Source organism: Melospiza melodia, chromosome 29 (genome assembly GCF_035770615.1).
Source record: "Melospiza melodia melodia isolate bMelMel2 chromosome 29, bMelMel2.pri, whole genome shotgun sequence".
NCBI lineage: Eukaryota > Metazoa > Chordata > Aves > Passeriformes > Passerellidae > Melospiza > Melospiza melodia.
Window position 1 is genome coordinate 3,707,635 of NC_086222.1, and position 12,820 is coordinate 3,720,454.

The following is a 12,820-nucleotide window of genomic DNA, read 5'->3' on the forward strand; positions in this document are numbered from 1 at the left end:
CCTCCCCTCTGTTTCTCTCTCTCTGCCCTCCCCACAGCTCCACGCCGCTCCTCTCCATGCTTGCCTCGTCTCTCGAGAAGAAACCGCAGCCGAGTTTCCCCCGAGATTTTTCCTCCAAGGCGAAAGGGGGCCGGGGAGGGCGCTGGAAGCCGGCCAAGCCTTGTGGCAGGGCTGGGCCTGCTCGGAGAGAGGGAGAGCGGGCAGGGCAAGGGAGGGACTTTTTGTAGAGCGGACAAGGAGAAAAGAAACTCGAAACTTGTGGCATGAGTGCGCCCCGGCCAGCGCGGTGGGTGCGCAGCGAGAGCACGTGAAGAACATGAGGTTTCCTGCCTGAGAGGGAGGGCAGCAGGAGGAGGAGGAGGAGGAGGAGGAGGAGGAGGAAGGAGGAAGGCGAGTTTGTGGCTTTGCGGTGTGGTTTACGCCGAGATCACAGCTCCGAGCGCCTGGGGGTGGGAGCAGAAGGAGGAAAGGGCGCCCGATGCCAGCTGCCAACATGACAGAGACGCTGCAGCTCCCGGCGCTGCGGGTCCCCGAGCAGCAGCAGGTGCTGGAGGGCGGCTGCGCCTGGTCCAGCTCGTCCACCCCGACCCTGCGCAGGAGGCGCTTCAAGATGAGGAGGATGAAGAACGTGCAGGAGCAGAGCCTGGAGGCCGGCAGGTGCCCGGAGTCGCCTTCCTCCAGCAAGGAATACCTGCAGCTCCCCTCCATTGAGATCACCCCGTCCAGTGACGAGGACACCCCCTGGTCCAACTGCTCCACTCCCAGCGCCTCCCCGCGCCGCAAGCGCTTCCTCCTTCGGAAGTGGCTGCGCGTCCGAGAGAAGAAGGAGTGCAGTGAGAGCAGGTAGGTGCTGTGCCCGCTCCCCTCCCTCTCACGCCCAAGGGATGCTGCCCAAAATAGCCTGGAAGGGTCTGGCGGTGCCCTGGATGCGGCTCCTCCCCGCGCTTTGTCCTCGCCTGTTGGCTGCAGCGTGGCGTGGTGTTGGCTGGATGCGCTGGTGCCAGAGGAAAAGGCCTGGGAGCTGTTTGGGAATGGCAGGACAAGGCTCTGTCCTTGCTCCAGGTGACACTGAGCCAGTGGGGGAGAAGATTTAACCCCACTGAGGTGTCCTATTTAACCCCACTGAGGTGTTCTGAGGAGACCTGAGAGGAGTGACCTCCGTGCTGTAGCTTATTAGTTTTTAAAGGACTTTTCATCAATGAATGTGTGCCATTGAGGAGCTGATAATCCATCTCAGCAAGTTCCTCTTGGTTTAGGAAATATTTATGATTTTCACAGGTGTGGGAGGAAAATAGGAAAAGGCCTGGGAGCTGTTTGGGAATGGCAGGACAAGGCTCTGTCCTTGCTCCAGGTGACACTGAGCCAGTGGGTGAGAAGATTTAACCCCACTGAGGTGTCCTGAGGAGACCTGAGAGAGAGGAGTGACCTCTCTATGCTTATTAATTTTTAAAGGACTTTCATCAATGAGTGCGTGCCATTGAGGAGCTGATAATCCCTCTCAGCAGGTTAACGTTGAAAACCATCCCTTGGTTTAGGAAATATCTCTGATTTTCACAGGTGTGGGAGGAAAAGGCCTGGGAGATGTTTGGGAATGGCAGGACAAGGCTCTGTCCTTGCTTGTGGACACAGAGCCAGTGGGTGAGAAGTTTTAACCTCACTGAGGTGTCCTGAGGAGACCTGAAAGACAGGAGTGACCTCTCTGGTGTAGCTTATTAATTTTTAAAGGACTTTCATCAATGAGTGCGTGCCATTGAGGAGCTGATAATCCCAGTGTCCTGGTTTGAAAAGGAAGTGAGTTTTTTGGGATTGCTTTGCTCTATTCCTGGTCACATCTCACACCAGGGAACATATATTTTCGCGCCAAACTGTGACACCCTCTCAGCAAGTTAACATTGAAAACCATCTCTTGGTTTAGGAAATATTTCTCATTTTCACAGGTGTGGCAGTGATGCTGCCAAGCCCTGCCAGTGTTTTTGGGTGATGCTCATTCCTACCATTGAGGCTTCCCTTGCCATCCTCAGCTCAGTACAAAGGGGGGACAGGAGGGACACACCAGCAGCCCAGTGGGTCTGTGTGTCAGGGTGGCTGGGCTCAGCCCCTGGCAGCTCTCCTGACCTGAAAGTCACGCAGTCCTTTGGCTGGAAAGGACACAAATCACTCCCAAAGGCCTCCAGGAGCCTGTCAGCACCGGGAATGAGTGCCCAGGCATTGTAATTGTGTGGCCACAGGAGATAAAGCTGCGCCTTATGCAACCCTCTGCAGGGCACCCCACATGCTGGGGAATTAACTCTTCTTTAACATCTACATGCACTGGAATTAACTCTTCACATTCTACATCCACTGGAATTAACTCTTTAACAATCTACATGCACTGGAATTAACTCTTTACAATCTACATGCACTGGAATTACTCTTCCTTTAACAATCTACATGCACTGGAATGAACTCTTTCTTTACAATCTGCATGCACTGGAATTAACTCTTCTTTAATAATCTGCATGCACTGGAATTAACGCTTCACAATCTACATCCACTGGAATTAACTCTTCTTTAACATCTACATCCACTGGAATTAACTCTTCTTTAACAATCTGCATGCACTGGAATTAACTCTTTAACAATCTGCATGCACTGGAATGAACTCTTTCTTTACAATCTACATGCACTGGAATTAACTCTTCACATTCTACATCCACTGGAATTAACTCTTTACAATCTACATCCACTGGAATTAACTCTTCTTTAACATCTACATGCACTGGAATTAACTCTCTTTAACAATCTACATCCACTGGAATTAACTCTTCTTTACAATCTACATCCACTGGAATTAACTCTTCCTCTAACTACATAACTCCTCCTTTAACAATCTGCCTTTCCTGAAGGCCCCAAACCCACAAGACACTTTAAAGTTTTCTCCAAGAAATTTATATAAATTTATAAATCAGGCTTGGTGTGGGCCAAGTTTTCTCCCACTGTTTGCAGCTCCTGTGCAGCTGATCTGTGGGGTTGTTTTTAAAGGGTGTGCTGAACTTCCAGAAAAAGAGAAAACTTTGACATTTCTGCACCCACCAAACCACACTGACTCACTGCTGTGGTGTTGAGTGTTCTCAGGGCAGAGCTTTGAATATCCACTCTGATCATCTGATAATTTCTTCTTTCATCAGGTCCCTTTAGCAAGGTCAGTCTGTCAGCTTATTAATTTTTAAAGAACTTTCATCAATGAATTCATGCCGTTGAGGAGCTGATAATCCCTCTCAGCAAGTTAACATTGAAAACCATCTCTTGGTTTAGGAAATATTTCTGATTTGGGAAATACTTTTGATTTGGGAAACATTTCTGATTTAGGAAATATTTCTGATTTAGGAAATACTTTTGATTTGGGAAACATTTCTGATTTAGGAAATATTTCTGATTTGGGAAATACTTCTGATTTAGGAAATATTTCTGTGGTGCAAGCAGAGATTCAGGCACAGCGCACAAAATGTGAAAGATAATGCACGAGGCACGTGCTGAAGTGTCAGAATATTGAAGTTATGCTCACAGGTTCAGACGATGAAGGATCCAATCCTCCAGCTGAAGGACTTAATTTGAATTTTTTCATTGTGAATGAGTTTCGGGCAGGCCAAGCTGTTTATTTTGGTGTGAAGGTGGAAGAAAGAGCCAAGTTTCCTTGTAGATTTCTCGTTTACAAATGTTGCCACGCTGACAATTTCCTGCTTATTCATCCCCAAGGGATTTTTGGGTGACGTTTCCCAAGCAGTGACTGGAAGGGAGGCGGAGTGGGGGACGGCTTAGGTGGCATTAGCACAACAAAACCAGCCTGGCATCTCCTTTCTTCACCTGCAGCAGGCTCCGGATCCATCCTTTCTGCCACGGCAAGCAGGGCACTTGCAAATGGAATTTTCCCTCCCTAGCCCAGGTTTGGTCACAGGGCTGAGCCTTGAGCAGGCAGAGTGCTGGGATCAGCCCTGGGCTCTGCCACCACAGCAGAGCCAACAGCGCAGGGGAGCGTGGGGAAAACGCCAATCACTCGGTTTGGGGATTTTAGAGATTTAATAGTAATGAAATGGTTATAAAAATAGAAATATAATTAGAGTAATAATAATAATTTGGGCAATTATGATTAGGGCAATATGAGACAACAAAAACAAAGAGTTATGGACAGGCCAGGTAGCTCCTTCTGGGCAAAATAAGCCCAAAAAAGGACCCACCTTAACAGAGGATTAACCCTTAAAAGCAACAACCTATTGTATATTCACACACCTCATCCATGATGCATAAATTCCATTCAAACACAGGATTCTGGCTGGGCAGTGTCAGCTTCTTCCTCTGAATCCTGACAGCATCTTCAGGGCTGGGCAAGGCAGGAAGAAGTTCATTCCTTCTCATAATGGAGCAACAAATTCACTTTTTCTGAAAGATTTAGGTGTCCTGTGGCTGCTATCTCACTTCAAGTACCTCATTCCTCTCTTTTAAAAAAGTATCTTATGTAATAGTTTCTATTTTAACATTATGTTATAACCTAAAACCATATTTAACACACTACTTAAGAAAATTAACACAGCATCGCTTTCTAACATAACACATATAACATTCATTTGAATATTTGCAAAAAGCCAATCATAAAATACACATTTTTCAGAAGCAGAACCTGTGGGGAGCTGGCCATGGAAAAGGTGATAAACCTTGAGGGGTTTCTGGCATTCATTTGACAGACCTGGGGTAAACTTTGCTGTGCCCCGAGTGAAATGTAACTTTGGCAGGACAAGAAGCTGTTTTGCTACAAAACAGAAATTGCCTGTTTGCTGCTTTATCAGGGTCACGCAGAGCACCTGCTCTGTCCTGCTGTGCCCCTGCTGCTGGTGGCAGATGCTCCCAGTGTCACCTTTGTGCCATCTGATGTTTGAGGGCAGCAGGGACAGCTGTGCTGTGTCACCCCGTTCTTCTGAGCTCTTCCAAGCCTTCTGATGTTTACAGTCTGGTAATGAAGTTTCTCACACACTTTTATGTAAATAATTATTGTTTTACACTCTTTTCTGGAAGAAGAAAAAATTATTAGACTGTTAGTTTGCCCAGTGTCATTGAGGAAGTAGCATTTTCATCCTCCAATCCCCTATCACTTTTAAGAGTTTATAAATATTGGAGTAAAAAAAATAAACTGTCCCTTCTTCTTCCCTTAGAGTTCCAGCGTCTGCGTTGTTTTATTTTGTGTCCTATTGCAGCAGCTGAGGGGTTTGTGCAGCAGATCACTCACCAAGCTTTCATGTCATCGTTCACCTGCTGTTCGGTGACAGAGCTTGGCCTGCCCGGTGTCCCAGGTGTCCCCAGTGTGTGCTGGGAGTGCAGGCACCCCGTGAGTGTGCAAATCCCCAAATCTCACCTGGTGAAGGCAGCAGCCATCGGGCTGTGCCCCCCGCTGGAGAGACAAACAGAAATAAACACAGTTTGCTCCCAGTCACTCCATTTCTCTGGCTGAGTTGCCATCAAGCTGCTGGGTCACATTTTCTGAAAAATCCCTTCACCAGGATTTCTTCTCCTGGGAAGCTGAGAAACCTCAGAGAAAAATGAAAACAACAATTATCTGATTTGCTTCTCCTGTGCTTTGCTGCTTTGGAATGTGTTTGGACATTGTTTATCCAACAGCTGCTTGTTTGATTGGTTTCATGTGAATTGTTTTTGATTTCATGACCAATCACAGCCAAACTGTGTTGCAACTCTGGAAGCAGTCATGAGTTTTTATTATCAATCTTGTTAAACCTTGTCTGTATCCTTTCTCTGTTCTTTAGTATAGTTTTAGTGTAGCATAATACAATACAATATAATGTAATACAATGTAATATAATACAACGTAATACAATGTAATATAATACAATGTAATATAATATAATATAATATAATATAATATAATATAATATAATATAATATAATATAATATAATATAATATAATATAATATAATATAATATAATATAATATAATATAATATAATATAACAATATCTCTTTAAGAACATGGAGTCAGATTCACTCATTTCCCCCCTCGTCCTGGGGACCCAGCAAATTCAACACTGCTGGAATTTCATTTTTGGAGCCTGGTGCTTTTCTTTCTGTCCCCTGGGCAGGTGCCTGGTTGGTGGCAGGGTTTTCCCAGCAAATGTGGCAGGGATCAGGCTGTGCTGCAGCCGAGCTGCTCCTTGCTCTGCAAGAGCTCTGTGACCATTAGCATACAGCGAATAAACAAACCATTTCAGATCTCCAGTGCTCCAGGTCTGCTTTTCTCACCCGGAAACTCCCACGTGCTGGTTAGTTTTTAACAGCCTGGGTAACTGTGAGCTCTGTTTTAATAAAGAAACAGAAAGAGACGTGCTGGTTAGTTTTTAACAGCCTAGGTAACTGTGAGCTTTGTTTTAATAAAGAAAGAGAAAGGAAACATCCAGGATGATAATAAAATGTCGTGACTGACCAGAGTCATGACACAGCTGGACTGGGATTGGTCATTAATTAAAAATAATTCACATGGAACCAATCAAAGATGCAGCTGTTGGTGAGCAACCTCCAGACCACATTCCAAACGCTCAGATAATTATGGTTTACATTTCTTTTCTGTTTACATTTCTTTTCTTTTTCAGGCTTTTCAGTCCTGGCACAGGGATTTTTTAGAAAATGTGACAGTGACAGGCCAAATCTGTTTTTCTCACCTAGAGACTCCCACGTGCTGCCTAGTTTTTAACAGCCTGGATAATTAATTTCGCTTTGTTTCCCTGCAGGGTCTCTAAGAGCTGCCAGAGCAGGAGGGAGAATGTTCTTTTCCTTCCACACAACCCCAGGGAGGGCTGGGGGAGCCTTTCCTGCCCCTGGTGTTCAGGGTGAGAGAGCAGGAAGGCAATTCCTGGGGGCAGGGCTGTCCCTGGAACCTGTCCTTGCTCAAAGGGTGAGCGCCCAAACCTCAAGGTTGCTCTACAGATGATAAATGTGATATTTTTTCTTATGAGGGATGCAGACAGCTCCTCCCCTCCCATCATTTCCCAGCCAGGTAATGAAGTTATTTACCTTTATAAACCACAAACCCTGCACGCAGCTGCACAATATTTTTTATTTTTATTATTTATCAGGACATGCTGATGTTTCTCTCTTCAATCTGGTGGCATTTTGCTGTGCGTGCAGCCTGCATGCATTATTGATGTGGCCATAAGGCACTGGATCAGCTTGAATTTATTATTTACCTCTCCAAGCCGGCCTTGCCTGTAATTTCAGGACCTGCACGTGATTTTTGGGGCAAGAATTGCTGAGTTGATCATTCGGGCTTCGATTTAAGGGCAGCTCTCCCTTTGGCCTAAGGGCGGGGCTGGTTAAGGGTGAAATGTTGGTGCTGCAGAAAATGCAAAACTTGTGGATTTTGTGGTGCGGCAGTTCTTGACACTTGTGTAGGTGAATTTCCTCAGGTTTGGTTTCTGCTGGAAACTCTGACTGTGGATTCACCCAAAAGGAAAGGCTTGTCCGAGTCCTAAAGTGCCTCTAACCCATTAAAAATGAAGTGTGTTATGGGAAGAATTGCATCCCAGCTCAGCAAAGTGTCTGTGCTGAGGAGCTGGAGGTTTCTGGAGCTGCCAACTACGCAAATGTGGAGGTTTCTCAGATGAAATCCTGATAACTTATCTCAAAGCGTGGAACAAATGAGGGGAGGCTCCAGCACTGCTCAGCACTGGGCTCTGAGGCTGCTTCCCTTCACATTCTGAGGTAAAAAATCCCCTTTTTTCCTTAAAAAACTTTTTCTTAATCCCTCTAGTGATATCAATTAGTTAACAGTGAATTGATTTGTTGGAACTTGAGCTAAAGTTATTTACAAATTGGTGGCTTGGACATTTTGAATTGGCTTATAAAGGTAAACGAGCCTTTAATTTCAAGTAGCCCTTCCTTAATTAAACTGAAATTCACTCTGAGGATTTCTGGGAATAAATGAATGGTCATTCCCCGTTTTTCTGACTTCAGCACGTGTGGGAAACATTGTGGTATTTTCTAGAGGAAAAACCCTGAGTGATGTGATTTATTCTTTTTTCCCCTAAGAAACTGCTGATGGTGAAAAGTAAAAAAAAACAAAATAAATGCAAGATTAAGGTTATAGATCCCCTTCAATTATGGAAAAGTGATCCAAGTCTTTGGGAATATCATGGAGAAGTATTTGGGAACATCATGGAGGAGTTTCCTGGGGTGTTTGGGGAGCTCTGGGCAGCCCTGGGTGGTTTTGGTCACTCTGTTCCGAGAAGCTGCAGAATGAGCAGCTCCAAATTTTGCACTTCTCGGTTTTTGCTGAACTTCCCCTTTCCAGCCGTGCTTAGGAGGGGAGGAACCGGGGCTGCTCCTCTCTGAGAATTGGGAAGTGGGCGTGCTCTGGGCTCGCTCATTTCTGCTGAAATTCCTGTAAAAAAAATCTCATTTGTGTGCAGAACTGACGGCTGCACTGGGATTTCGTCGTGGAAGTGGAAAATGCCTTTTTTCCCCCCATTTTTGCTTGTAGCTGGAGCTGTTAATTGAGGATTTTGGGAAGACAAGTGGCTCATGGTCTCAGCTGCTTTTCCCTGCTTTTGGTGGCTCTGGAAAACCCATGAGCACAAACCTGAGTGATGTGATTTTAATTTTGTTTTTTTTTGGTCATTCCATTAATTTTTAATGGTCATTCCCCTTTTTCTGACTTCAACATGTGTGGAAAATATTTTGGTATCTTCTAGAGGAAAAATCCTGAGTGATGTGATTTTATTTTTCCCTAAGAAACTGCTGATTGTGATAAGCAAAAAAACAAAAAAAAAATCTGTAAGATGATGGTTTTAGATCCTCTTCCATTATGGAAAAATGATCCAGGGATATCTATGGGGTTCTTTAGGAATATCTCTGTGGTGCCTCTTTGAATCTGAGATTTCAAAACACACAAATGACGCCTTGGTAGCAACTCAGCATTAATGGAACTTCTTCGTTTTGGAACCTGCAGGTTCAAATGAGGCCTAAAGTGCTCCCAAAAAGGTGATTTTTTATTTTTTTTTTCTTTCTTATCTGCTGCCTCCCTGTCTCCTGAGGGTGCTGATGTGCTTTTTGTTGGGATTGCAGATTTTCTGCCATTTGTTTCTGGTAGTCTGTGCCAGAATTCCACCAGCCCTGTTTTATTAATTTGTTTTAATTTTTGGGGGGGAAGTTTTGTTTTGTTTTTAGTTTTGGGGTTTTTTTGGTGGTTTTTATTTTTGTTTTGTTTGGGGGTTTTTTTGTGTTTTTTTTTGGGGGGGGGGTTGTTTGTTTGTTTGTTTGTTTGTTTTGGGTTTTTTTTTTCCTTTTTTTTTTTGGCTGAACCTCACTGCCTTTGCGCAGTACTTTGTGGTTTTATTTCAAAATATTTGCCTTCCAGTATTTGTGTGCTTTAGGGTGACCAATCACCCAATAGCATTAAATAGGAATGATTTACAAACAGCCCGGGACTGAAATGCTGTTGATCTTATCTGGTCAGCAAATATTTGCCATTGGGCCATCCGAGATCCTGCCCTGCCTGTGGAATTTAACAATTAATTCCCATTTTCCTTATCTCCGTGGTTCTGTTTCCAGCTGGAGGAAACAGAAGAACATTCTGCTGTTGGTGTGTAAATAAGATGTTGGTGAAAGGGCTCGTCCGGCCCGCTGGGAGGTTGGGGTTGATGTGTTGATGTTTTTCTTTGTGAAATGAATGAGGGGAGAGGAGAGGACTCGGCCACGCTGCCCCTTGTAACCCTTTGCAAGTGATTTATCAGAAATACGGATATTGATCTAGTGGTTTATTAAAATCAGCGAGTGATTTATTGAAAACATGGATATTGATCTAGTACTGATATCCAACTGTGAGGGATAAAAACTCTCAAACAGTTTGGAGTTAGAAATTGTGTGTTTATTGTGGGATAGCTCCCAAATGCACACCACAATTCACAGGTGATCACAGAGTCCTTTTATCCATACAGGTACTGAATAACCAAAATACAAATATTCATCACTTTGGTACATCCCATTCCCAACATGGATATTGATCCGGTACCAATATCCAAAAACTGTCTAACTAAAAGTTTAAAGTTACAAAGTAACTTTAACAAAGTGTGTTTATTGTGGGATAGCTTCCAAATACACACCGCAATTCGCAGGTGATTACAGAGCCCTTTTATCTATACAAGTATTGAATACCCAAAATACAAATATTCATAACTTTGGTACATCCCGTTCCCAACATGGATATTGATCTGGTACCAATATCCAAAAACTCTCTAACTAGAAGTTTAAAGTTACAAAGTGTGTGTTTATTGTGGGATAACTCCCAAATACACGCAGTGATTTACAGGTGATTACAGAGCCCTTTTATCTATACATAATACCCAAAGCCTTACAAATAAATGGGTTAATTGAATATAAAATTCTCAGTCGGGTTCAGACCATACAAGTATTGAATACCCAAAATACAAATCCATGTTCATAACTTTGGTACATCCCGTTCCCAATATGGATATTGATCTGGTACCGATATCCCAAAACTCTCGAACTAAAAGTTTAAAGTTACAAAGTGTTTGTTTATTGTGGGATAGCTCCCAAATGCACACCGCAATTCACAGGTGATTACAGAGCCCTTTTATCTATACATAATACCCAAAGCCATACAAATAAACGAGTTAATTAAACAAATAAACGGGTTAATTAAACAAAGTGAATATAAAATTCTCAGCCGGGTTCAGACCTGGAATTCTCACTAAAAGCTGGGACTTTTTTTTTTTTTTTTTTTTTTTGGATAATGCCCCAAACTCTTTCACTGATCCCATTTTCCAGCTCTTTCTATCCTATTTCTTCCCTTATCCCACTCATCCTTCACTGTGGAAAAATAAATAAAAAATCCTTGGATTAAAATTCTACCAAAAAACCCCTGGAGGCAGAAAAGCACAGTGGGTTCCTCACCCACACCTGGAGGGCACAGGAGTTCCAGAAGGTTCTTGGTGTGCAGACATCGACCCGAGTGCCTGAACCTTGTGAAATCCTGATAAATATCTTCTGCTGAGCCCTGAAAGGCTGTTCGTGCATAAAATCAGAGATCCTGGCTCTGCCTCATCCTTCAGAGACTGAAATCTCGGAACAAAATGAGACTTTTCTGCCTTTTAAAGTGAATATTAATAGTACAAAATCTGGTGTATGGCTCAGAACTTCCCAAGTGCGAGAGAAATATTGAAATATTTAAGGCAACAGCAGCAAAATTCGAATTTGCTTCAAACAGAGTGTGTGGGATAGGGACACCTGGGTTTAGTCAGTAGAAAAATGGGATTTTTGTACTGGGTAAATTGCTTGGTGGAGGAGTGCTGGAAGCAGAACCTTCAAAGATTTAACTATTAGAAGGCCTGGTTAATCTGTGTGGAGGATTTTTCTTCATTTTCTAAACTAATAATTAACGAGTTGGCATGAGAATTAAGGAAAAACCACAGGGCACAAAGCTGAAGGTATTTTTATTGTCTTAGAAATTACAGGAACAAAAGGAACACCCTGAGCCCCTTTTCCAAATTCAAGTTTATCACTGCTGAGCTTAGGAATGAAGATTTAAACCTTTTCCAAATTCAACTTTAAACCTTGTCCAAATTCAGGTTTAAACCTTTATCAAGTTCAAGTTTAAACCTTCTCCAAATTCAAATTTAAACCTTGTCCAAATTCAGTTTTATCACTGCTGAGCTTAGGAATGAAGATTTAAACCTTTTCCAAATTCACGTTTAAACCTTTTCCAAATTTAAGCTTAAATATTTTCCAAATTCAGGTTTATCACTGCTGAGCTTAGGAATGAGAGGATCAGTTTTGCTGATTTCCTGACAGTTTTATCCAGCTTTTTTGACTTTCTCCGTGGATACAAAGTTCTGTCTGAGCACTTCTTTCCTTGCTATTCCTCAGAACAAATCCCACCTTCCTTTCGTCTCCTGTCATTATCCCGTATTTTAAATTGTCATCACACACTTCCAAAGGAACACTTAATAGCAGGTTATCCTCCAGTGGACTGAAAAACATCACAAAACAACAGGCTCTGAGCATTTTAGTGAATTTAACAGCTTCACTGCCTAATAACCAGAAAGTTGAAATAATTTTATGTTGTGTTAAAAACTCCCAAAGCTTTCTGCAAGGCACAGATAATGCTGAAAGGGACAGGTGGGTAAAAAGTGGGGGTTTTTTTTTTTTTTTTGTTTTTTTGTTTTTTTTTCTGTTGAGTTTTTAATTGCTCACAATCTGGAGCTGAGGTGTTGAATTTCAATGAGCTGCAATGCCTGGCTTCTGTTAAATTTTAAACCTTCATTTGGAATGTGAACTTTGTGGGGTGGATGAGGAGGAGGAGGAGGAGAGGTCTAAGGTTCAGCTGAGCTGTCCCAAAGGGAGTTTGCACGTGGTGCTGGCTGGGGACAGTCTGAGAATTCTCTCTGGGTGAGTTTGGCTCCATCTGAACTGAAATTGGAGATTTTTTCTGCGTAGATTTTCTGTGCAGAAAGCAAAAATTAGAGAAATAATCTCTGCGATGCTTCCTCTGATCAAAAAAAAGGGGGAATTCCTCAGGCAGAGGAAGGTAAATGTGGTTCCCTCTCTGCTCTCCATGATGACACTCAAAAATGCAAAAAAAAAATAATTATTTGCTTTTAGAAATGCATTTTTCTTACCCAGCTGTTGATTTACAGCTCAGAAGTGCAAGAAAAAGCTTTATTTGCTTTATTTGCTGCTCCCAGCACTGCTGGCCTGGGACAGTCTGGGAATTCTCCTTGGGTGAGTTCGGGTCCACCTGAACTGAAATGGGAAATTTTGCTGGGG

At 43.2% G+C, this 12,820-nt stretch overlaps 1 protein-coding gene across 2 annotated transcripts in view; it reads left to right on the forward strand.

Moving 5' to 3' along the window:
* The first annotated feature begins 381 nt into the window (after positions 1-381).
* Positions 382-12,820, forward strand: part of GRAMD1B (GRAM domain containing 1B) — a 124,836-nt gene continuing 112,397 nt past the window's right edge. For both annotated transcript variants that reach the window (XM_063178252.1, XM_063178253.1), the window contains exon 1: positions 382-843. In XM_063178252.1, coding sequence (XP_063034322.1) covers positions 479-843 — 365 coding nt within the window. In that variant the 5' untranslated portion in view covers positions 382-478. The remainder of the gene's footprint in view (positions 844-12,820) is intronic.